At 40.5% G+C, this 27583-nt stretch overlaps 1 protein-coding gene across 1 annotated transcript in view; it reads right to left on the reverse strand.

The window, feature by feature from the left end:
* The window catches only part of LOC110501282, a 47389-nt gene extending 19920 nt beyond the window's left edge, over nt 1-27469 (reverse strand). The window contains exons 1-2 of the mRNA XM_021578726.2: nt 24273-27469; nt 23318-23419 (exon numbers count right to left, since the gene is read on the reverse strand). Coding sequence (XP_021434401.2) covers nt 23318-23419; nt 24273-27167 — 2997 coding nt within the window. The 5' untranslated portion in view covers nt 27168-27469. The remainder of the gene's footprint in view (nt 1-23317; nt 23420-24272) is intronic.
* Between the last annotated feature and the right edge of the window lie 114 nt (nt 27470-27583).

Here is a 27583-nt window from a genome sequence, read left to right on the forward strand (position 1 = left end):
CTGTAGTCAAAGAACAGCATTCTCACATAGGTGTTCCTTTAGTCCAGGTGGGAAAGGGAGCGTCATATTTCAATATGTTGGGGCGGTATGCAAATTGGAGTGGGCCTAGGGTTTCTGGGATGATGAGGTTGATGTGAGCCATGACAAGCCTTTCAAAGCACCATGGCTACAGACATGAGTGCTACCGGTCGGTAGTCATTTAGGCAGGTTACCTTGATGTTCTTGGGCACAGGGAGTATGGTGGTCTGCTTGAAACATGTAGGTGTTACAGACTCGGTCAGGGAGAGGTTTTAAATGTCAGTGAAGACCCTTGCCAGTTGGTTAGCACATGCTCGGAGTACATATCCTGGTAATCCCTCTGGCCCTGCGGCTTTGTGAATGTTTACCTGTTTAAAGGTATTACTCACATCGGCTACGGCGAGCGGTGATCACGCAGTCGGTGATCACACAGTTGTCCGGAACAGCTGGTGCTCTCAAGTATGCTTCAGTGTTGTTTGCCTTGAAGCGTGCATAGAAGTAATTTAGCCCGTGGCTGAGCTTTCCTTTGTAGTCCGTAATAGTTTCCAAGCGCTGCCACATCCAACGTGCGTCGGAGCCGGTGCAGTAATATTCAATGTTAGTCCTGTATTCACATTTTCCTGATCGATGGTTCACCTGAGGGCATAGCGGGATTTCTTATAAGCATCCGGTTTAGAGTCCCACTCCTTGAAAGCGGCAGCTCTACCCTTTAGCTCAGTGCGGATGTTGCATGTAATCCATGGCTCCTGGTTTGGGTATGTACTTACAGTCACTGTGGGGACAACGTCATCGATGCCCTTATTGATGAAGGTGGTGACTGATGTGGTATACTCCTCAAGGCCATCTGATAAGTCCCCGAAAATATTCCAGTCTGTGCTAGCAAAACAGTCCAGTAGATTAGCATCTGTGTCATCTGACCACTTCCATATTGAGCGAGTCACTGATACTTCCTGCTTTAGTTTTTGTTGTAAGTAGGAATCCAGCAGGATGTATTTATAGTCAGATTTGACAAATAGAGGGCGAGGGAGAGCTTTGTATGTGTCTCTGTGTGTGGAGTAAAGGAAGTCTAAAGATTTTTTCCTCTCTGGTTGCACATGTAACATGCTGGTAGAAATGAGGTAAAATGGATTTAAGTTTGCTCCGTTAAAGTCCACGGCCACTAGGAGTGCTTCCTCTGGATGAGCATTTTCTTTTTTGCTTATGGCCTTCCTTAATATTAGATTTTGTGCACTGTTACTGACAAATATACACAGACGTCACACCTTGTCTTACCAGTGGCAGCTGTTCTGTCTTGCCGATGCACTGAAAACCCAGCCAACTGTATCTTATCCATGTCGTCGTTCAGCCACAACTCAGTGAAACATCTTTTAGTGCTTTTACAGCTTTAATGTCTCGTTGGTAGGAGAGTCTTGAACAGAGGTCATCCAGTTTATTCTCCAATGATTGCACGTTGGCCAATAAGACGGATGGTAGAGACGTGTTATCCACTCGCCGACGAATACGCACAAGGCACCCGGACCTGTGTTCCCTGTATTGGCATCTATTCTTCATGCAAAGGACATGCCTCGTCCGGTATCTGTAGTAAATCCTTTGTGTCCGACTCGTTAAATAAAAAATCTTTGTCCAGTTCGAGGTGAGTAATCGCTGTTCTGATATCCAGATGCTATTTTCAGTCATGAGAGATAGTGGCAGAAACATTATTTACAAAATAAATGACAAACAACGTAAAAAAAACACACAAAGCAGTACAATTGGTTGGAACCCCGTAAAATGGTTTCCACCGGTGCCATTATAACTGTAGTTGTGTGTTTTAATTAACTTAAATCTGAACAAAAAACATATATATGCTCATGTTTATTGTATATTACAGATATCATCACACGGATATCAGCATATCCCCATGTGTCTCAATGCAAACCGGGCTTAATAGGAGCATACTGGCCTTAATTGGAACAACAGTGATTCATGGTAAAAAAAAAAACAGAATAGCAAAGTCTACTAATAAAATATTTGGAAACCAATGATTTGGTGTATCAATATACACTATATATCACAATATTATGCAAAGTTAGTATTGAGATAATTTTTCTACAATATTGCTTTATTATAATTGTCTGTCGTATTAAGATAATGCTTTTTGTGCTACTATACCGTTTAGGCCCACCTGAGATAAATGTAAAATTTACAAAAATGGCTTCTGTGTAAAACAACGCAAGGTTAATTTAACAGTAAAATAAGACAAAATGCATTCTCCTTAGAGCTGCAGGGGCAGTATTGAGTAGCTTGGATGAAAGGTGCCCAGAGGTGCCCAGAGTAAACGGCCTGCTACTCATTCCCAGTTGCTAATATATGCATATTATTATTAGTATTGGATAGAAAGCACTCTGAAGTTTCTAAAACTTTTTGAATGATGTCTGTGAGTATAACAGAATTCACATGGCCGACAAAAACCTGAGAAGAAATCCAAACAGGAAGTGAGAATTCTGAGGTTGGTCGATTTTCAACCCAGGCCCTATTGATTTCACAGTGGGATATTGATGAAGTTGCACTTCCTAGGGCTTCCGCTAGATGTCAACCGTCCTTAGAAACTTGAATGAGGCTTCTACTGTGTTGTGGGGCTGAATAAGAGCTGAATGAGTCAGGTTACTGGCAGAGAGCCATTTCCTGGTCATGCGCATTTCACATCATACACACCTGCGTTCCATGGCTCCTCTACACACAAAGGAATTCTCCGGTTGGAACTGAAGATTTACGATAGAAACATCCTAAAGATTGATTCTATACTTAGTTTGAAATGTTTCTAAAACCCGTAATATAACTTTTTAAAGTTTTTGTCCGAAGTTATGCATGGCCTGCACGAGCGCTTGGATATGTGTACCTAACACACTAACAAAAGTAGCTACTTGGACATAAATAATGGACATTATGGAACATATCAAGCATTTATTGTGGAACTGCGATTCCTGGGAGTGCATTCTGATGAAGACCATAAAAGGTAAGGGAATATTTATAATGTAATTTCTGATTTCTGTTGACTCCAACATGGCGGAAGATTTTATTTGTTTTCTGAGCGCCGTCTCAGATTATTGCATGCTTTGCTTTTTCCGTAAAGTTTTTTTGAAATCTGACACAGCGGTTGCATTAAGGAGAGGTATATCTATATTTCCATGTCTAACACTTGAATTTTCATCGACATTTATAATGAGTATTTCTGTACAATGATGTGGTTCTCTGCAATATTTTGGGGTGTTTTTGGAACTAGTGAACGTAACGTGCCAATGTAAACTCAGATTTTTTTATATAAACTTCATCAAACAAAACACACATGTATTGTGTAACATGAAGTCCTATAAATGTCATCTGATGAAGATCATCAAAGGTTAGTGATTCATTTTATCTCTATTTGTGCTTTTTGTGACTCCTCTCTTTGGCTGGAAAAATTGCTGAGTTTTTCTTTGGCTTGGTGGTGACCTAACATGATCATTTGTGGTGCTTTCACTGTAAAGCATGTTTGAAATCGGACACTTTGGTGGGATTAACAACATTACCTTTAAAACGGTATAAGATACATGTATGTTTGAGGAATTTGAATTATGAGATTTCTGTTGTTTTGAATTTGGCGCCCTGTACTTTCACTGGCTGTTGTCAAATTGAAATCTGAAATCTACTATCTTGTTGTAGTTCGCCAAGATATGTTGTTACTGTGTGATTGTGACATGCAGGCACGAATACAAGCATGGAAAAAAACAAAACATTTGAATTGGAAAAAAATTGTCATGAATGCTCATGAAATATGCCATCATGTGCATATATCAGCACATGAGTCTCTGAATTTTACATAAAGTATGATCACTTATCTGAAAAGTTACAACAGTTGTCAGAAAAATACGTGTATCTAAGGCAGGGGTGTCAAAGTCAAATGGACGGAGGGCCAAATAAAAAAATCAGCTACAAGACGAGGGCCGGACTGTTCGAATGTTCATTGAAAAATTAAAGATTACTGACAGAGCCATAAGAAAATATTGCTTTATTTATCTGATCATATTGTAATATATTTGTTAGGTTTTCAGTAGGTTCAATTAGGTTCACTAGACCTAATTGAACCTACTGAAAACCTAACAAATATATTACAATATGATCAGATAAATAAAGCAATATTTTCTTATGGCTCTGTCAGTAATCTTTAATTTTCAACAGACACAAAAGACAAATTTCCTTTATATAAATATCCCCATAACATGAACATTAAATGAAAGAAACCGGTATTCAAGGCACCATCAGTAGACTATATTTTCTATTTTAGCAAAAGTGGGCTAAATTTACTTCAAAGAAAAAACAATAATAGCAATTTTCTATCATCCACTCAACTGAAATATTTTTAAAATATAATTGGATTGAAATACAAAAAAATAAAGTGAAAAAATCTATTAATCAAAAACAACACTTTGTTTAAGGAGAAGTAACATGCAGTGAAAACAAATATTAAATTTTAACTTTTAAACTTGAACTGAGTAAAAACTCTAAATATGTGATTGCACAGTAATGTTCACTTGTTTGAGGTTGAGGGTGATACTTGGTGGTGTCCCATCTTTTCCACAAGTTCATCAATGTTCGGGGTAAGGCTCTGAGCTGAAGAAATCCTCAGAATTGAGTGGAGGTGTTCAGCAGTAAGTCGACTTCTGTGTGATGTTTTGTTCAGGTTCATCAAAGAAAACAGTTGTTCACACAGGTATGTGCTGCCAAACATAGACAACGTTTGAGCAGCCTGGATGCGCAGCTGGGGCATTGTGCCGGGGAGGAAACGGGCGAACTCCGCAGCACCCACTGCCGCATATTTTGCCCTCAGTGCATCATTGCATTGGAGGTCAATCAACTCCATTTTGAGGTTTGGTGGTGAGCTTTCCACGTCAACAGCAAATGGGTTACCGAGCAGTTCCAACCTGCTTTTTTGTGCTTCAAAGTCAGCAAATCGGCGTCGAAAGTCAGCGGCAAGCATACCTATTTTATCAGCCAACTGTGTGCTCGGGAACGCACTGGTAGAGAGCTTCTCTTTCATGGTCTGGCAGCTGGGAAAGTGGCTCAAATTTTCTTTCCGCATCTGCGTCTCCCACAGAGTCAGTTTGGTTTTAAATGCCTTCACTGTACTGTACATATCAGAGATGACACGATCCCGACCCTGCAGCTGCAAGTTTATTGCATTCAGATGACTCGTAATGTCACACAGAAAAGCCATTTCACACAGAAACATTTCGTCTCGGAGTTGTGTTGTGTCTTTCCCTTTGCTGTCCAAGAACAGACAAATCTCCTCACGAAGCTCGAAACATCTTTGAAGCACCTTTCCCTGGCTTAGCCATCGCACCTCTGTGTGATAAGGCAAATCACCATGCTCCGTTTCTAACTCCGTCAGAAATGCCTTGAACTGGCGGTGATTCAAACCTTTGGCTCTGATAAAGTTAACTGTGCGCGTGATGATGCTCATTACATGCTCCATTTTCAAGGCTTTACCGCACAACGCTTCCTGGTGTATGATACAATGATAAGCTGTCAGCTCACCTGTCGCGTTTTCCTCTTGCATCTTTTCCCGTATCTTCGCCACCAGTCCGCTCCTGTGTCCACACATCGCAGGTGCTCCGTCGGTTGTCAAACCCACGAGTTTTTCCCAAGGCAGCTCCATCTCATTTACACATCTTGACACCTCTTCATACAAATCATGCCCCGTAGTTGTGCCATGCATAGGACGTAAAGCCAAAAACTCCTCTGTCACGCTTAGGTTGGAGTCCACTCCGCGGATGAAAATTGACAACTGGGCAATGTCAGAAATGTCGGTGCTCTCATCCACAGCCAAGGAATATGCAATAAAATCTTTTCCCTTTTTCACAAGCTGCTCTTTTAGATTGATGGACAACTGGTCTACTCTCTCGGCAATGGTGTTTCTGCTCAGACTCACATTTAAAAAGAGTTGCCTTTTTTCTGGGCAAACTTCGTCACAAACTTTAATCATGCAGTTTTTGATGAAATCCCCCTCCGTAAATGGCCGGGCTGATTTAGCGATCTCTTCTGCCAAAATAAAACTGGCCTTGACAGCAGCCTGGCCTTGTGATTTGGCTTTTTTGAACAGAGCCTGTCGAGATTTGAGGCCTCGTTTTAATTCCTCTGCCTTTTGTAGCCTTTGTTCCATGTCCATATTCTTGTTTTTGTCCGCGTGTTTCGTTTCATAATGTCGTCTCAGATTATACTCTTTCAGTACCGCCACACTTTCTCCACACAGAAGACACACAGGTTTTCCAGCTACCTTCGTGAACATATACTCCGACTCCCACCTTGTTTGAAACCCCCGGTTCTCAGTATCCACCTTCCGTTTTGCCATTTTTGATGGGTATCTGAAAGTTAATTTTACTGTGATGCTGACGACTGCTGTGCCAATAAATATTGAAATGAAGCAGCCTACTGCTCGGTGCGTCACCTTTGCATTGTGGGAAATGTAGTATTGGTGCGTGTAAAAGATCTGCGGGCTGCCGGCTTGCTGCGGGCCGGTTCTAATAATAAATCAAGATCATCCCAGGGGCCGTAAAAAACCTTCTTGCGGGCCGGATGTGGCCCGCGGGCCTTGACTCTGACATATGTGATCTAAGGGTTACCTCAACAGTTTTTTTTTGCAGCTTTGAAATTGGCCACTAGTGGGAAATTACACATAACTGTCAATAACTTAATAATAAAACATTTGATTGGCTTAGAATAAAACAAGTTATGGATATAACAATCAGATTATTTAGTTAGTGGAAAATGTAATATTTTTGTTAATGTTTTTATTTATACAACAGATTCTCAATTGGATTGAGGTCTGGGCTTTGACTAGGCACCTTCCAAACCATTTAAATGTTTCCCCTTAAACCACTCAAGTGTTGCTTTAGCAGTATGCTTAGGGTCATTGCCCTGTTGGAAGGTGAACCTCTGTCCCAGTCTCAAATCTTGAAGACTGAAACAGGTTTCCCTCAAGAATTTCCCTGTATTTAGCACCATCCATCATTCCTTCCATTCTGACCAGTTTTCCAGACCCTGCCAAAGAAAAACACCCCCACAGCATGATGCTGCCACCACCATGCTTCACTGTGGGGATAGTAATCTCGGGGTGATGTGAGGTGTTGGGTTTGCGCCAGACATAGCATTTTCCTTGATGGCAAAAATTGCAATTTTAGTCTCATCTGACCAGAATACCTTCTTCTATATGTTTTTGGAGTTTCCCACGTGCTTTTGGCGAACACCAAACATGTTTGCTTATTTTTTTCTTTAAGCAATGGCTTTTTTCTGGACACTTTTCTGTAAAGCCCAGCTCTGTGGAGTGTATGACTTAAAGTGGTCCTATGGACAGATACTCCAATCTCCTCTGTGGAGCTTTGCAGCTCCTTCAGGGTTATCTTTGGTCTCTTTGTTGCCTCTCTGAATAATTCCCTCCTTGCCTGGTCCGTGAGTTTTGGTGGGCGGCCCTCTCTCGGCAGGTTTGTTGTTTAATAATGGATTTAATGGTGCTCGGTGGGATGTTCAAAGTTTCAGATATTTTTTTATAACCCAACCCTGATCTGTACTTCTCCACAACTTTGTCCCTGACCTGTGTGGAAGCTCCTTGGTCTTCTTCATGGTGGATTTCCCTTACTTAGTGGTGTTGCAGACTCTGTGGCCTTTCAGAACAGGTGTATACTGTATATACTGAGATCATGTAACAGATCATGTGATACTTAGAATGCACACAGGTGGACTTCATTTAACAAATTATGTGACTTCTGAAGGTAATTGGTTGCACCAGATCTAATTTAGGGGCTTCATGAATTTTTTTAAACAACTTATTTTTTGCAATTTCACTTCACCAATTTTGACTATTTTGTGTATATCCATTACATGAAATCCAAATAAAAATCAATTTAAATTCTAGGTTGTAATGCAACAAAATAGGAAAAACTCCAAGGCGGATGAATACCTTCGCAAGGCACTGTTAAACCAGTACTCAGAGTGTAGAGAATCATTGTACCACCTAAACCGTTGTGAAATAACACTAGAACCGCCAAAGGCCATGCAACAAAATAGGAAAAACTCCAGGGCGGATGAATACTTTCGCAAGGCACTGTAAAACCAGTATTCAGAGTGTAGATAATCATTGTACCATCCAAATCGCTGTGAAATAACACTAGAACCGCTATTTGATTTTGTACATTTTACAAAATTCGGACAAAAAAAAGCTATGTCCTGCTCCTTCCCTGACTTTTCCTGAATGTTTGTATTTTACACTACTCATGTGTCAGAATTTTGAAATCACAAGTATTTAGAGCCTTTTTCATACCGATTCTTAACTTACCCCGCCAAGACAATGTCTTGTAGGACGTTGATACCCAGCCAGGCGCTAATACGTCTCTCTCTTCTCACTGAATGAATGACAAATGTATGAATGGGTGATAACTGTGCACCTTACTTCAAAATTATATTTATATTAGGCTTAACAGAATGATGAGGGTGAAGAGGTTGATTTAATTTAGAAAGACGATAGTGTAATGATGAGTTTGTGTTATGCCTTTTATTCAGCAGCAAATAACTTGATTGCGCCTCTTGGGGTTGATCATTCTCATTAACATTTTTTCTTTGTAAAAATAAGCTGTTATGGGACTGTTTTATTTACAATATCTCTATTACTAATCACATTTATTGTCAAGGAAACCAGAACATGCTACATGTTGCAGTAGGCCTTTAGAAGGATGCAAAACATATCCTTGACTCTATGCAGCGAAGCAAACAATGCCAGCCCACTGAATGAATAACAAATGGATGGAATGGGCAATAATTGTGCAAGTTACATCACAATCAAATTTAAATTTAAATTCCTAACTGAATGATGAGGTTGATGGAATTTACAAGAACAGAATAGTGTAATCATGAGTTTGTCTATATGTAACTCGTTTCAGGAAACGAGGTGTATGCCTGACGCCACTACTCACAGGAGCGGCATTTGAACGTAAACATAAATTTTTTTATTTAAAGGAAGAAATGCTTTCCTGAACATGTGAAGTTTCGTTTGCTTTAATAACAACCTTGTATTCCAACCATAAATATGAATGAAATTATTAAATGATGAGCCTAGTTGGGTTAGCCATGGAAAAAGACAGGAACCTTCCCGCTAGACATGATTGGCTGAGATAATGGTCTGCCATGTAGCATGCTTCTGTTTATAACGTGAGCTGTTCAGTATGTGTTGACAGTCCTTTCTTCCATACCATTTTTGAAAGATATAACATTAGCCATTGAGAACTACAAAAGTTTTGCTGCTTTTTTCAACAAAATTAATGCCCTAAATTCAGCAGGCGCTATCGATAGATCAGTTGGCAAAAGTGATGGGCTACAAAAGTGATGGGCTACTTTCTGCACACGCCACGGTCATTGTGAATCGGAGTGAATTGACACAACTCTGGCCAAAACAAGATGTAACTATAAACAAAACAAAGTTAAATGGTTCCAGTCTGCCGTGAAGCGTTCATCCATGTATACGGGTAAGAGTCTAGCTACATTTTCAGATATAAGTTTCAAATTTGGTCAGAAAGTTGTTTTTAGTTAAAGGGTACTGTTAGTTAGCTAACAAATGTTAGCTTGCTTGCTCCCTAGTGCTATGCGATGTATGATCTGTGTACAGTAATATTTGAATCAGAAAACAATTTTCATTTATAGCCTAATGTTAGCTAGCTAACATTGAACCTACTATTTGGATAGCTTTAGCTCCCTGCAGATTCATACTACAGCTATGAAAATGTTTGCATTGGTAGTAGTCGGAGCTACATGTCTAAACAAAAGACTCCGCTTCAGACGGATTACTACATGACCCATCAAATTAGCCAGGTGTGTCTGGGGGTGATTATGGCCATCTATTGTATTTCATGAACATGTGTACATGTCAAGACAATAGTGACCAATCCACTTAGCTAGATGTGGCTGGGGGGTGGTTATAGCATTTCCTACCCATCAATTTGGACAAGGATACACCTTCTGTATCCTGTGCATGTGACAAATAAACTTAGATTTTATTTGACATAGCATGTGTTTACCACATGGCCTCATATGTGAACCCTTAAAGAGATGGGTGGGGCTAAGGCTTAAGAGTGTGTGAACAATGTTGAAAGGGTGTAGACAAGGAGCTGGTGTACCAAAAATTCAAGGGTAATTTTCTCAAAAGTGGGGTTACAATTTTATCAACTTTAAGGAAAACCGCTACAGGCCAGTTTTTGTAGAATTATAAAAATATATAATTTACTCTATCTAAAAAATTTGCTATTGTTGTATTATTATTTTTTGAAATACTGTATTTCCACTAATATTTCTTCTTGGAATTGACCCTTTATAATGTTGTAGTTTATGCACTATTTATTAAGTGCTGCGCCTTGCGGGGTGATATGCATCGCTTGCATATGCTAAAGTGAACGCCTGGCAATGTTCTCTAGTGGGTACTTAAAGGCTGAAAGGCAAGGCGGTTCTAGTGTTGCTAACCTAGCTGGGCAGTGCATCCCTTGGTCCGTCTGTGTCTTGCTTGTTTGCCAGCCACTTCCAGGGCTGTTTTTTTTTACTGTGCCTGACAAAGGTGAGAGTGAAATACAACTATTTATTACGTTTGATAAACACCAACGGGCAACAGTGTTTTTAAACTGCAGCTCGGAAAAGATAACCGTGTCGCTCGAGAACATACGTTCATATGCGCGTGCCTGATATAAATCTCGAGCTTTCCAGCAGCAACCTCTGTGGGGACCAGTCCAGACAATATATGGGCGTGATAGCACTCCTCATAGGCGCAAGACAATGATTATCTAGTCTCTCAGTCAAGGTTTTGTTACAACTCTGGACTAATACAAGATGGAAAGTAATGGATTGACATTGACTATTGATTGAATTTAACATGTTGATTAGCTGGGCATGCTGGGCAATATGGATGCACATCTCTCAGTAAATAATAACCATCAAGTATTCGGCCAAGCCATAGTATAAATAGTATTTTATATTTGAAAATGTATAAAATGAAATCTGGGCGAGACAGTTTAAATGGGCCTGATGCAGCTGATAAAATTAATAATAGTATTGTTATCTATAATTTACAGGTGCTATGCTTAAGTTTGTCAGTAGAGGAGTTGCTGGATCATCAGCCAGTACAAGCACAGACTCAGTTGACCCACATCTAGCCTCAGCCAGTACTAACACAGACCCAATACAGCTGGCTTCAGCAAATACTAACACAGACGCAATACAGCTGTTTTCAGCAAGTACTAACACAAACCCAGGTGAAGTACAGACAGCCTCAGCCAGTACTAACACAACCAGAAGTGTACAGCCAGCATCAGATACAAGCAGCTCACCCTAATCGAACAGTTGCTGCTCTACCAAGTTACCCAGCAGATTGCCTCCCCCCCAGTCTTAAAATACTTTATGAGGACTGAGTTTGTGCAAAGGTCCATTCAAACCAGGACTGGAATTTTCTTACCCTAAAGACAAGTCTAAAAGAGGTTTCCATTCAGGCTTATTACAGAGACAGGTGTCAAATGGGAAAATATTACCAGGAGCTGGCTTTCATAGGCTGTGTTTTTTTTGTTGCTGTAAGCTCTTTGCTACAAAATACTACAAAATAATAAAGGAAGGCGTGAATGACTGGTCAAATGTCAACGCCATTCTGAAACACTATGAGGGTAGTCCTGAACACACAGACAACATGATTAAGTGGAGAGAACTTGATCTGCGCCTAAGTCAGGGACAGACTCTTGACCACATACAAATTACCATTTTGGAGGATGAAAGAAACATTTGAAACACTGAAAGTCAATATATATAAAAAAAATTGAAAGAATAAAAAGAGTTCTTAACAGGGCATGTTTTTTTTTACCCTGGATGTCCTTACATGTTTAATAAGTATCATTCAGTCTCTGGTTGAAATAAACCTAGCATTCAGGTGTTCATCAGACAAATTCTTCCAACCAGATATTGGAAACATCCTAAAAGAGGTTCAATTACTGGCAAAATCTGACCCCGTTATGGAAAGTCATCTCAGCAAAATTTAAGATTAAAGAGACACATGCTCATTACCTTGGGAAGTGCACACAGAATGAGTGACTGAGCTTCTGGAAGCAATAGCTACAAATCACATTGTAGGAATTTTAATGAATTTATTTGCAAATTATGGTGGAAAATAAGTATTTGGTCACCTACAAACACACAAGATTTCTGGCTCTCACAGACCTGTAACTTCTTCTTTAAGAGGCTCCTCTGTTCTCCACTCGTTACCTGTATTAATGGCACCTGTTTGAACTTCTTATCAGTACAAAAGACACCTGTCCACAACCTCAAACAGTCACATTCCAAACTCCACTATGGAGTCAAAATGATCACAAGAACGGTGAGCAAAAACCTAGTGAATGACCTGCAGAGAGCTGGGAGCAAAGTAACAAAGCCTACCATCAGTAACACACTACTCCGCCAGGGACTCAAATCCTGCAGTGCCAGACTTGTCCCCCTGCTTAAGTACAGTACATGTCCAGGCCCGTCTGAAGTTTGCTAGAGAGCATTTGGATGATCCAGAAGAAGATTGGGAAAATGTCATATGGTCAGATGAAACCAAAATATAACTTTTTGGTAAAAACTCAACTCGTCGTGTTTGGAGGACAAAGAATGCTGAGTTGCATCCAAAGAACACCATATCTACTGTGAAGCATGGGGGTGGAAACATCATGCTTTGGGGCTGTTTTTCTGCAAAGGGACCAGGACAACTGATCCATGTAAAGGAAAGAATGAATGGGGCCATGTATCGTGAGATTTTGAGTGAAAACCTCCTTCCATCAGCAAGGGCATTGAAGATGAAACGTGGCTGGGTCTTTCAGTATGACAATGATCCCAAACACACCACCCGGGCAACGAAGGAGTGGCTTCGTAAGAAGCATTTCAAGGTCTTGGAGTGGCCAAACCCATAGAAAACCTTCGGAGGGAGTTGAAAGTCCGTGTTGCCCAGCAACAGCCCCAAAACATCACTGCTCTAGAGGAGATCTGCATGGAGGAATGGACCAAAATACCAGCAACAGTGTGTGAAAACCTTGTGAAGACTTACAGAAAACGTTTGACCTCTGTCATTGCCAACAAAGGTTATATAACAAAGTATTGATATAAACTTTTGTTATTGACCAAATACTTATTTTCCACCATAATTTGCAAATAAATTCATTAAAAATCCTACAATGTGATTTTCTGTATTTTTTTTCTCATTTTGTCTGTCATAGTTGAAGTGTACATATGATGAACATTACAGGCCTCTCTCATCTTTTTAAGTGGGAGAACTTGCACAATTGATGACTGAATAACTACTTTTTTGCCCCACTGTACACTAAACCAGTGGTCACCAACCAGTCGATAGCTATCGTCTGGTTGATCTTCAAGGCATTCCTAGTCAATCACCAAATATTTCTGTATAAAAGCCAACGAACGATAAAGGCTTGCGCTCCTTTTTTCAAATCATCTTGAACTGTTGCCAGTAGGTGCACTTGATTCAAAAATCCTGCGCACCAGCTAAGCAACGTGTTCCCATGAGACAAACTCCACCTACCCGTGGGACCGGCAAATTTCTGACTGAATTGAGTGTACCTACTGCGCTGCCCAATCGGTTAGCTTAAATCACAGTGGCTACAGAGCTTCCATGACCCTGGCTACAGCCAAGTTTAATAGGCTACTAACCTACGTAAGATTGAATAACTTTTAAAACCATGACCACAGAGAGACTGTCAACGAATACAGCAAAGAGCTGCTGTTTTTATGAGTGAGTTTATATTCAGCACTGTCACGGTTTTCATTCAACAGTATTACAAAATGTGCTTCTCCGTACTTCTGCTTGGGCTCAGCTAAAATGAATGAGTAGCCATGTATCGATAGCCCTGAGTTTTGTTATCATTAGCAGCTCGTCGTGTTGATTTTAATATTAAGGAATATGTAACTTTCTCTGTTCATAGGAACAACATGAATTTGTGCATGAGGCAGATGCGGTGCGACTCGAGTTTCGCCATTAGGTTGAAGACGTTGTCCCCTCTTTCTGGTCAGTCTCACCAGAGGAAAGGAAGGAAAAAGCAGGGACCGTGAGTGGGGGTTGGGAAAAATCTTTTGAATGGTCATCCAAGTCGGAATTCCAAGTCGGAAACTCAGGCATCTTTTTAGAGCTCCGACTTTTTGACTTGATCACTGACGTCGTGATTTGACCTTGTTGACCATCAGATGAAGGTACCATCAGGCCAGTAAAATAAAAAAGCAAATTATTTCAATTCATGCTCCACAAGTGCTTAACCAACTGATCTATTTTGTTATCAAACCTCAAGTTTTTAAATACAATATGGTCTGATTAACAATATTGGCATGCCAATCATATAGCAAATATGCTGTGATAATGTATTAGGCCAGCTGCCCAAACCTCATTCCTACAAAACTGTTTGTGTCAGGTTAATGTAAAAAAAAAAAAAATCTGAGCAGTAAATCTCAGCTTGCTTTTTGATCTTAACTCAGAAAGGGTTGGTGACCACTGCTTGTCATTGCATATGCTGCCAAATCTTCAAAAGATTCAGTTGTGTTTTTTGGGCATGTGCATTTCTTATTTCTTACATTAGTACCCCAGGTCATCTTAGGTTTCATTACATACAGTCGAGAAGAACTACTGAATATAAGATCAGCGTCAACTAACCATCAGTACGACCAAGAATATGTTTTTCGCGACTGAATGAACTTTATTTGACTCTTTGCAAACTGGAAACCATTTATCCGGAGGCTGCATTCATTGTAGCTGGGGATTTTAACAAAGCTAATCTGAAAACAAGACTCCCTAAATTTTATCAGCATATCGATTGCCCAACCAGGGGTGGAAAGACCTTGGATCATTGTTACTCTAACTTCCGCGACGCATATAAGGCCCTGCCCCGCCCCCCTTTCGGAAAAGCTGACCACGACTCCATTTTGTTGATCCCTGCCTACAGACAGAAACTAAAACAAGAGGCTCCCACGCTGAGGTCTGTCCAACGCTGGTCCGACCAAGCTGAATCCACACTCCAAGACTGCTTCCATCACGTTTACTGGGACATGTTTCGTATTGCGTCAGACAACAACATTGACGAATACGCTGATTCGGTGTGCGAGTTCATTAGAACGTGCGTTGAAGATGTCGTTCCCATAGCAACGATTAAAACATTCCCTAACCAGAAACCGTGGATTGATGGCAGCATTCGCGTGAAACTGAAAGCGCGAACCACTGCTTTTAATCAGGGCAAGGTGTCTGGTAACATGACCGAATACAAACAGTGCAGCTATTCCCTCCGCAAGGCTATCAAACAAGCTAAGCGTCAGTACAGAGACAAAGTAGAATCTCAATTCAACGGCTCAGACACAAGAGGCATGTGGCAGGGTCTACAGTCAATCATGGACTACAAGAAGAAATCCAGCCCAGTCACGGACCAGGATGTCCTGCTCCCAGGCAGACTAAATCACTTTTTTGCCCGCTTTGAGGACAATACAGTGCCACTGACACGGCCTGCAACGAAAACATGCGGTCTCTCCTTCACTGCAGCCGAGGTGAGTAAGACATTTAAACGTGTTAACCCTCGCAAGGCTGCAGGCCCAGACGGCATCCCCAGCCGCGCCCTCAGAGCATGCGCAGACCAGCTGGCCGGTGTGTTTACGGACATATTCAATCAATCCCTATACCAGTCTGCTGTTCCCACATGCTTCAAGAGGGCCACCATTGTTCCTGTTCCCAAGAAAGCTAAGGTAACTGAGCTAAACGACTACCGCCCCGTAGCACTCACTTCCGTCATCATGAAGTGCTTTGAGAGACTAGTCAATGACCATATCACCTCCACCCTACCTGACACCCTAGACCCACTCCAATTTGCTTACCGCCCAAATAGGTCCACAGACGATGCAATCTCAACCACACTGCACACTGCCCTAACCCATCTGGACAAGAGGAATACCAATGTGAGAATGCTGTTCATCGACTACAGCTCGGCATTCAACACCATAGTACCCTCCAAGCTCGTCATCAAGCTCGAGACCCTGGGTCTCGACCCCGCCCTGTGCAACTGGGTACTGGACTTCCTGACGGGCCGCCCCCAGGTGGTGAGGGTAGGCAACAACATCTCCCCCCCGCTGATCCTCAACACTGGGGCCCCACAAGGGTGCGTTCTGAGCCCTCTCCTGTACTCCCTGTTCACCCACGACTGCGTGGCCACGCACGCCTCCAACTCAATCATCAAGTTTGCGGACGACACAACAGTGGTAGGCTTGATTACCAACAACGACGAGACGGCCTACAGGGAGGAGGTGAGGGCCCTCGGAGTGTGGTGTGAGGAAAATAACCTCACACTCAACGTCAACAAAACTAAGGAGATGATTGTGGACTTCAGGAAACAGCAGAGGGAACACCCCCCTATCCACATCGATGGAACAGTAGTGGAGAGGGTAGCAAGTTTTAAGTTCCTCGGCATACACATCACAGACAAACTGAATTGGTCCACTCACACAGACAGCATTGTGAAGAAGGCGCAGCAGCGCCTCTTCAACCTCAGGAGGCTGAAGAAATTTGTCTTGTCACCAAAAGCACTCACAAACTTCTACAGATGCACAATCGAGAGCATCCTGTCGGGCTGTATCACCGCCTGGTATGGCAACTGCTCCGCCCTCAACCGTAAGGGTCTCCAGAGGGTAGTGAGGTCTGCACAACGCATCACCGGGGGCAAACTACCTGCCCTCCAGGACACCTACACCACCCGATGTCACAGGAAGGCCATAAAGATCATCAAGGACATCAACCACCCGAGCCACTGCCTGTTCACCCCGCTATCATCCAGAAGGCGAGGTCAGTACAGGTGCATCAAATCTGGGACCGAGAGACTGAAAAACAGCTTCTATCTCAAGGCCATCAGACTGTTAAACAGCCACCACTAACATTGAGTGGCTGCTGCCAACACACTGACACTGACTCAACTCCAGCCACTTTAATAATGGGAATTGATGGGAAATGATGTAAATATATCACTAGCCACTTTAAACAATGCTACCTTATATAATGTTACTTACCCTACATTATTCATCTCATATGCATACGTATATACTGTACTCTATATCATCGACTGTATTCTTATGTAATACATGTATCACTAGCCACTTTAACTATGCCACTTTGTTTACATACTCATCTCATATGTATATACTGTACTCGATACCATCTACTGTATCTTGCCTGTGGTGCTCTGTACCATCACTCATTCATATATCCTTATGTACATATTCTTTATCCCCTTACACTGTGTATAAGAGAGTAGTTTTGGAATTGTTAGTTAGATTACTTGTTATTACTGCATTGTCGGAACTAGAAGCACAAGCATTTCGCTACACTCGCATTAACATCTGCTAACCATGTGTATGTGACAAATAAAATTTGATTTGATTTGATTTGATTTGAAAGCTATTCACCTTCTTTTCAGCTGGCACACAAAGATGGAGTGTTTTGAAGAAACACGTGAACATAACTGTGAAGTCATGGAGTAACACAAGATGGGAGAGTAGGCTCCAAAGTGTTCATGCAATCAGGTATCAGGCTTCTGAGGTTCGGGAGGCATTGTTGGAAGCCAGACAGATGATCAACAATCCTGTGGCCAAAGTGGAGTCACAAGCATTTGCAGAGGAAGTTGGGTCCTACAGTTTCTTGATTTGCTGTGTTGTATGGTGTGAGATACTGACAATGACAAACAAAGTAAAGAAGCTTGTCCAATCCTCCTCAATGCAGTTGGATATCGCAGTTAATTTAATCTCAAATGCAAAGGCCTCCCTCACTACATACCAGGAAACTGGATGCTCTGAGGCCCAGACTACAGTCAAAAGCATTTGTGAAGAAATTAATGTGAAGGCTGTTCTGAAAGAGAAGAAAATGAAAAACAGCTAGAGGCACTTAAGCTATGAGGCTCCTGATGAACCAGTGACTGATGCACTGAAAAACCTTGAAGTCAACTACTTCAACATTGTGGTCGACTCTGCTTTGACATCCATGGATGAGAGATTTGAAACACTCAACAAGGTGAAAACCAAAAATGGAGTGCTGCTGAACTTCAGCAGCACTCCATGTCCAGTGAATATTTAAAGTCTCACATGGCTGTTGAAAACACTCTAACCTTCAGAGATGACAGTGACATCAGTGGAATGGATCTGGCACACGAGATTCAGAATTTACCTGATCTGCCATCAGATAAGATGACTGCCTTTGAGCTGCTTTCCTTTCTCTGTGAGAAAAACCTGGAGGAACTCTATCCTACCCTTTTGGATATCCCTAAGAATTGCAGTCAATTAAAGCTAATCTAAAGCTACCTGAAGTTTTCCATGTCACAGTAACGTATGAGTGATCTGGCCATCATTCCATTTTTTAAAATGTTTTTCACCTTTATTTCACCTTTTTTTTCACCTTTATTTCACCTTTATTTAACCAGGTAGGCTAGTTGAGAAAAAGTTCTCATTTGCAACTGCGACCTGGCCAAGATAAAGCAAAGGAGTTTGACACATACAACAACACAGAGTTACACATGGAATAAACAAGCATACAATCAATAATACAGTAGAAAAAGTCTATATACAGCATGTGCAAATGAAGTAGGATAAGGGAGGTAAGGCAATAAATAGGCCATGGTGGCGAAGTAATTACAATATAGCAATTAAACACTGGAATGGTAGAATGTGCAAGTAGAGATACTGGGGTGCAAAGGAGCAAGATAAATAAATAAATACAGTATGGGGATGAGGTAGTTGGATAGGCTCTTTACATGAGCATAAATTATGTGTGGGGAAACACGTCCTATGATGATATCATTGATGATTTTGCCTCAAGAAAGTGTAGAGGAATATTTTGATGGTAAGAATTTAATTCAAACATTAAAATGTTTACACACTTAGTAACATTTCACATTGTATGGCAGAGGTGAATTTGTGTAAATGACTGCTTAACTAACTATGTGACATACTTTCTCAATTTCTTCCAGACAGTCCAGATAGACTGGTGCCCATCCTGATGCTGAAAATGCCCAGGCTGTAGAGGGAACCAAAGTTAATCGCACAGCTGTAAAGGTTTTATTTGACTATTTTAAAAGACATATAGCTGCAGCCATAGCTTATATGCTTATGTTTACATTGTATAGACAAAGCTAAAATGTATAATATTGTGAGGACTGGACTAATTACCAGGCAGCAGATCCAAAGCTCAGTGTTATATTTTATTATTTTCTACAATTTCTTATTTATGTTAATATTCACTTATCTTAAGATTATATTGAAAGTATTCTATTCAATAAATATTGTTGGTTTATACCTCATTCTGTTCTGTATAGGTCTACTTATTCTTAGACCGGGTCAGGTAAGAGGGCCCCTTAGCAGAATTTTGCTTAGGTCAGGACCGGCTCTGGCCAGAGCTTATCCATGATGTTGCACAACAATGTAAGTCAATAAGGCATCATTTTAGTCAAAGTATGATATATTGCCAAATCCAAATGTGTGACTTCAGATGTTTCCGTGACTCTTACGTGTCTTTTCCCATGAGGTTACATTTTGTTTCAGGTTCGGTTTAATTTCAATGTTACCACCCACCAAAATGGCAATGTTTATTATTCAGAACCACTTGCTGCAAAGTTCTTTCTATTCACAAGTCATCTGAGAGGCAAACAGCTTTTCTCTGTAGCCTACACTTTGTAGCTGTTTTATCTAGCTGAAACCAAAGTTAAAATTGGCTAGATCATACAAATTCACGAAAACAAAAATGAGCTTTTTCGTCTAAAGTTAAGGTTAGCAGTGCGTTTAAGGTTAGGTTGAAAATTTCAGGAATAGAAAAATGTAGAAATAAAATGGGTTTATGACGTTGTGGTTGTGTTAACTAGTGACGACCTTGCACTTGGCCGCCTTGCCATGTAGCAAATTAAAATAGTGTTTTTACTAATGTTTTTGCACCTCCCCTTTTTTAATATGTCAAATTTCAATTATTTTGTAGCTAGTCTGCATAAAACAAAGATGACCATTTTATAAATTATGCATTTTAGAAACCGCTCCCCACGTCGCCCAAAGATGAATAGTTTTGACCACTAACGTTTTAGGCAAATTCGTTTTGCATGGCCCGGGTGTGCAGAGTTTGCTAATTTTCAACCATTCCATTTATCTTAATGAGAAAAGCATGCAAAACTAAATTGTCCATTGCTTCAATACACCCTTCAAACCATTCAATAGGCTATCCATATTACCAGAGCATGTATACAAGCCTAAAAATGTTATGTCAGTCAGCTGCATGGACTCTGTGGGCAATTATAATGTTCAACATTATTTTTGAATAACTACCTCATCTCTGTAACCCACACATATAATTATCTGTATGGTACCCCACTCGAGCAGTGAATTTCAAACACAGATTCAACAACAAAGACCAGGAAGGTTTACCAATGCCTCGCAAAGAAGGGCACCAATTGGTAGATGGGAAAACAATTCTAAAAGCACACAATCAATATACCTTTTAGCAATGTAAAGTTAATAATTACACTTTGGGTGGTATATCAATAAACCCAATCACCACAAAGATGTGGAATAAGTCAAGGGGTATGAACACTTTCTGAAATGAATAGAGAGAACAAAGAATATAGCTATTTGATCATGTTCGTGTGCATGTTCAATATTAATGTCGTCTGGAATCCAACATGGTTTCACTGGAATTATCAAACGACAAGAGTCAGACAAACGTCAACCCTCAACATGTCAACAGCTCGTATAAGCACAGTTTAGCTGAGACTCATCTCTTGACAAGTAGGCTGATAGTCTTTTTCGTAAATAATTATTTACACCTAACACCTAATTATCTTAACTGAAATGTCCTCACATAACTTTCATGAGCTGGCTAAGGTTAGCATGCTAGCTAGTTACACTGACATAATTTCAGTTCTAGAACAGGAATTACATCATCAGCAATCTTCTCTCATGGAGCGAGGACATTTAGGGACCAGGGGATATTTCCAAATGACAGCAGTTTGACTGGTTTTATGGAAATTAAAAGCTGTGAAAACAATCCAACATGTTTCTAAAAAATATTTCAGTTAATCTTGGATGCAAACTTTATGTGGTTGAAAATGAAATACTGTCAGCTTTTATGTCACAAAGAAATTGCACGTTGAGTCTACACAACAGGTCCCTAAGCACAGATTTGCATTCTCTCATACTTCTCCACTCCTGTTCCTGAGACAAAATTGACATTTGGTCTATCATTTTACTGTGAGGGACACTTAATTCTGCAGGAGTTAATATTATAATAGGCTACATGTGAGGCTTTACAGTCAGAGTCCAGACTTCAGTTACTATTCCCGCCATTAGGCTACTTAAATTCCGGCATCCATACAGTGCCATTTGATAAATGTTTCAAGTTTTAATGTCACATGAACAAGTAAAGTGAAATGCGTAGAGACTTAACTTACAAAACACCAAAACGTGTTATGAATGGCATTTGGTGATTGTCATTCATTAGGACTACACATGTCTTGTAACCTGAATGATGCATACACTGCTGTCCACGTGCGTCTCGATCTCGGCCACTCATCTCTGCAATGGCAACATTTTAGTGTTATCATAGAACCACACCGCATTTTGGAGCGTATTCCACACGTTTTCATGTCTATTCGCTAATTTTTCATGTGACTCAAACGTGGCAAAGATAAGTAGTTCAATATCCTACCGTTTTCTTTATTAATTTCATTATTAATTATTGTGATAGGTTTATGTTTTACTAGTACGTCGTACCCCACTATTTATTTTGCTGGTACTCTATACTAGACCTTTCTAGCTTACTTTGAACCAAGTTGAACTTACTTATTGTTTTCATGCATCAAAATGTAGGTTTACATCACCTAAATGTACAGCATTATTCTAAAATCAAAACAGCCATATTATGAAAGAAAACAAGCCAACTTAAGTTAGAATATGGCATATGTCTCTCAGAGGATAGGAAATAAAATATGTATTTCAAATAATCAAGATCTTTAAGTTACTATAAGTTCCCCTCCATAACTTATTTGGACAAGCAGACATTACAGAACTGAACATCAATCCAATTATATACACCCTAATCAAAACTACAAGTGACTCAAAACAGCACCACTACAACTTGTGACTCGCCTTCAATCAAATGCTGCCACTTTCATTGACAGTTTAGACCTGTGGCCCTATCCGGTGACATCCTTTGGGACAGACTGTGATTAGATTGAAAACCACCTGTGGTGGGCAAGAGTACATAATGCCCATTACGCAGCCAATTCTGGATTTACTGAGTAGCATAGAAAAGAAGACTTGCTAATGGTTAATGGTGCACTCAACCAGAAAGAGAGAGTTCAAGATTGTGGCAATAAAGCCCTTTATCTTCTTCCCCAGTGTCAGGTAAACTCGTGGATACAATTTTATGTCTCTGTGTTCGGTACAAAGGAAGTTAGAGGTAGTTTTGTGAGCCAATGCTAACTAGCATTAGTGCAATGACTGGAAGTCTGTAGGAACAGTTATTGCTAGTTAGCAATTGTGCTAATGCTAGTTAGCAACTTTCTTCAAACTGCACACAGAGACATACAAAGAGTATCCACAACCCACTGGGCACAGACGTCAATTCAATGTCTATTTCACGTTGGTTCAATGTCATTTCATTGAAATGAAGTGGAAACAACGTTGATTCAACCAGTGTCTGCCCTGGGGGAAGTTAAGATAAAGAGCTTCATTGCCAAAATCCCAAACTATGCCTTTAACAACTTGTTAAACATTCATTAACAACAATTAACATTCCAAATAAATCTGATCACAGCAGATACAATCATTCAATTTGTATAGGCAAGTTGTGAACACGAAGGGACATAATCACACATTATTTGATATGGACTATAATTTCAATACTAGGCGTAAAAGGTCGCTTGAAGGTGAAATGTATTATTTAACCATGGCCATAACAAGAGTAGTGATCTGACCCTGAAGAACTTGCTTGAATTTGGCAAAAAAAATTGTTTTGTGATCCCTTGAATATAGGATCTCCTAAAAGTATGTTTCCTTTTTGAAGAAATTAATATTCATATGGACATAGAACAAAAACAATGCTGTTAGATCAAATAAATTATTATTTGCATTTTGCTTTATTAATTAGTACAAAAGAGAGAGTTGAAAACAATCAACTCTAGTACGTTAGCATTTGTCCTTAAAGAGCCGGTCACACACATCAGCTTACCTTGAATGAACTGTGCACTAATGTTTCATCCAAATCAATCACCACACAGATCTTCCCTGCGTCTTTTGACTTGATTTGAGGGAGCAAAGGTTTTTCTGGGACCTGAAAGCAAGTAGGTAAATGTTAGGTTAATGAGCCAAATGATGACATCAAATTAATAGATGCAATAGATTATTTTGCAATGTTTGTGCTCTAAAGCAAATCAAAAAACCACTGTGACATGATGCAAAAACCATTAAAAAGTGTGCATGTGGGTCATGAATTAAACTGATAACATTACTTCAGGAAATTGTAATGCGAAAACACACTGATAAAAGGTTTGCTTGTGAGGTTGAGAGAAATGAGTTATAGAGGAATGTGTCCATGGGGGGGGGGGGGGGGGGGGGGCATAAGACAGCAATTTCCAAACAGCTGGTGTTCTGTTGATGGAAAAAGTTAATGTCAATGTGACTGTGGGCTATCATGGGTCTGTGGGCTGACTATGAGCTAACCCTTCCCTCATCAAGTTGGCAATACCGACTATACTAGCAAGAGGAAATGTGATGACCAAATAAGCAGCCTATAATACTGTGCAATACAAATTTGTTTGCCCCAGCAGAGTAAATAACCAGGTCAGGATATCATAACTTTTATAGGCTGACATTAATACCACCTGCTGTGTCAAGGAATAAGAGTCTTATGTTTAGCCATATCCTCCTCTTTTTCAGTTGTGTTGCCACAAATTTTATCAAACACGAACACAGCCAAAGCTAAAACTGAATGGTCAATACGTTAAAAAAAATTAAAAACTTGCCAAATACATTGACAAACACACATATTTTCTCTGTCAAATTTCAGTTTGATGCAACACCTGAAACGTTCATGTATCATTTGAAATGTGAAAGCAGAGCTCTAATCAAATTAGGTGCATGCTATTCAAATGGATTTAAAGAAAGGTGCAAAAACCTTGAAATACCTGGTCTCTAGGCGGAACGCAGTACTCGCATTCACAGGACTCCTCAGACTCATCGTCATTCAGCTCCTCGTCAGACTCTTCACTTGGTTGTTCAGAGGCCACAATCTTAAAAAATTCATGCATCTCTGTTTTCTCATCCAGCTCACTTTTTTCAGCGGGCTCTGTTTGTTCGGCATGATGTTCATCTGGCTCGCTGACCATGGAGATTTTACTGTGTTCAGCACCATCAAAAGGGGGGCTTGTTTTCTCAGACACCTGCTCTGAAAGGTCCTCGGACTCTGGGGTTTGGAGGTACTCTGAGACAACATTGTGTTCCTCCCAGCCCTCAGACATATATTGTGTGTTCAGATCCTCACACAATTTAGATGACTTGTTTTGCTCATCTATCTCTTCCGAAGAGGTTGTAGAGGAATCAGTTTGATCTCCATTGAATTCAATACCATCAGGCATAGCTGGTTTGCTTCCTTCAGTGCATAGTACAGTGTCTTTGGTTATAACCTCAAGTGAGTTAGGACATTCACTCTCCTCAGCACATGGAGCAGCATGCTCTCCCTCCTCAGTGCACACTCCATCTTTAAAATATGTCTCAGGAGTGCTGTCATCAATTCCTTCATTAAAAGTATCATCAGAGTCTTCTTCATCACAGAATTGATTAACACTAGATTCATTGGCTTTGCTTTCATATTCATGGTGCTCTTCATCACTTGGTTCACAGGCTTTCTCCTCAGCGCAGAGTGCATAAGCTTCCCCTTCCATGGAAAGTGGTGTATGTTCACAGCCATATGCGATGCAATCTTCATCACACAGTTCATATGATCTATAAGCTTTGTCTCTAGCATATGGCTTGTATAATTCATCTTCTGCAATGCATATTTTCTGGTCTTCTTCATCAAAATATTTCTCTTTTTCAAAGCATGGTTCATAAGTCTGATCATTTTGGCCCTCATATGTTTCATCATCTTCAACAAAAGACACTCCAGCAGAGGATCCATGAGAAGCTTCCTCTGCACTGTGCTCGTACATGTTGTCCTCATCAACTAAGGGTCCATTGGCATGAACCTCACCAGCTTTATCTTCAGCAATGCAATCTTCCTCAACAAAGGGCTTGTGGGCCTCAGCCTTAATAGCATTGTCTTCTGCTACAAAAGCTTCGTAAACGTCAACTTCATTAGCTGAGGCTTCTTCAAAACAAGATTCACATCTTTCCTCCTCTGCAAAAGATCCAGAGGCTGATGCCTCATCATCAGCACAGTCTACATTAAATGGTCTGTCCTCAGCACAAGTATCATAAGATTGATCAACTTCTTCTTGACTAAAAGCTTTATTCTCATTGATTTTCTCGTCTAAAGCAAGTGATTCAAGCCTTTTTTTGGCACAGGGCATATGTGTTTCTTCCTCATTCATAATGGGCACTTGAGGTTTAAGTTGTTCAAAAATCTGCTCATGAACCCCTCCCCCTTCAAAACAGGAGGTATAAGGTCGCCTTTGAGAAAAGGTATAAGTATCCTTTTTATCGAATAAGTCAAAGAATTCCTCAACAACAACTGAATCCAAGTGAGGTTTTTCTTCATCAGCTTTGCTTTCCTCACATTCTACCGCATCTGGACAATTGTCAAAAGATCCCCATATCTCTGAACAGAATTTAGCTTTATCATCCCTGGATTTGTCTGGTGCTCCTTCTTCCACTAATGCTTCATAGGATTCAGCTGAATCAGTAAATAGGTCTGAATTTATACTGTCATCGATGCAAAATTCTAAATAACTTGTTTCTATGGATGAGCACTCAGAAGACTTGTCTTCCTCAGAATAAAATGCATTGCTAGGCTCATAGTATTTGTTATTTATGCTTTGATGTTCACTGGTATAGCTCTCACAAGAATTACATCGCTCAGTCAGTTCACACTGTACACTTGTCTCACTTTGCTCATAGAGATTGTTTTGCAGTTCACAGTGCCCGGAGGGTATATCATATTCAGCAGATAGATGACTGCATTGTTCAGCAAGCAACGTTTGCTCAGTGGGTTCACAAACTTTAGAGACATGTCTACTTTCATTGGGATCAACTTGTTCAGCATAGCGTTGAGAAGGCATGTTCAAATCTGAAGAATGTATAGGTTCTAATGTTGTGCAAAACTCAGAGTCAAAAAGCCCACAGATTTCAATTTGTTGAACTGTAGGCTCAGCGGGCTTTAAATCATCATTATATGACATTGTAGTCTCATTATATTCTGTTGGATGTTCAATATTATTGTATTTTCCTGAATACTCACAAATACCAGTGCAGTGCTCAAATGATCTGATTGATTTAGTAGATTCAGAGATGTCAGGTATGAAGTCATATATCTTACATTGCTCAAAAAACTCAGAGCTCTCAGCAGGTTCGCTTGGCTCAAAGGACATACAGTGTTGATCAGAAGGCTTGCATTGTTCAGATGACTGAAAGTGTCCTGTGCAATGTTCGCAGTGTTGCCTAAATACAGAAGCTAGACAGTCATTAGCACAGTGTTCAGAGGACTTGCTGAACTCAAAGCACTCACAATGTTGAGTACATTCTTCAAATGATTTACTTAACTCGGAAGACGTACACTGATTAGTGTGCTTGTGAAGAGCTGGATAGTCCTCACAGGGCTGGTTGATCCATTGTTCAAAGCCCTCAGAATGCCTATTATAATGCACAGAAGGTTTACTCTCCTCTGCATGTTCTACATTCATGTTGTAATGATCGGCACTGTGCACAGAGGAATCCATTTGTCCATTGACCTTTTGGGGTTCAGTATAGTCCAAAGAGTTTTTTCTTTCGTCCACAATGATGCAGGGTTCAGCAGATTGCTCAGAAGGCTCGCTTGAATCCATGGCTTCAATTAATTCTGACACCTCACAGTGTTCAGCAGGCATGCTTTTGGCAGATGTGTCAAAGGCTTTGCTTTGACCAGAGTGCTTCTTTAGGTACACAGGGAGCTGACCTTCTCCAAATAGGTTTGTAGTGTTCAGAGGTTTTAAACTCTTCCAAGCATAGAGCGAGAGAGTTGTTTTCTCAAGGGAGGTGACAGAGTCCAGAGGGCTGGCAGGTCACAGACAGCTCCTGTGGTACTAGTGGCTTGCACTGCTGGGGGTCTTGACTGAGTCCACAGCCCGCCTGAGACAGCAGCAACCCCACTGAGCCTAGCACACAGGTCCCTTTCCAGGAGACCTAGCACTTTATTTTGGGGCTTCAAGAGACGTGACAAATAACTCCTGGAATATCAAATCACTATAAAAAGCTGAAGTAAGGCATAAATCTGAAACTGACACACGAGAAGCGTCTTGAACAC

This window comes from Oncorhynchus mykiss, chromosome 22 (assembly GCF_013265735.2).
Source record: "Oncorhynchus mykiss isolate Arlee chromosome 22, USDA_OmykA_1.1, whole genome shotgun sequence".
In the NCBI taxonomy this organism is placed as follows: Eukaryota; Metazoa; Chordata; class Actinopteri; order Salmoniformes; family Salmonidae; genus Oncorhynchus; species Oncorhynchus mykiss.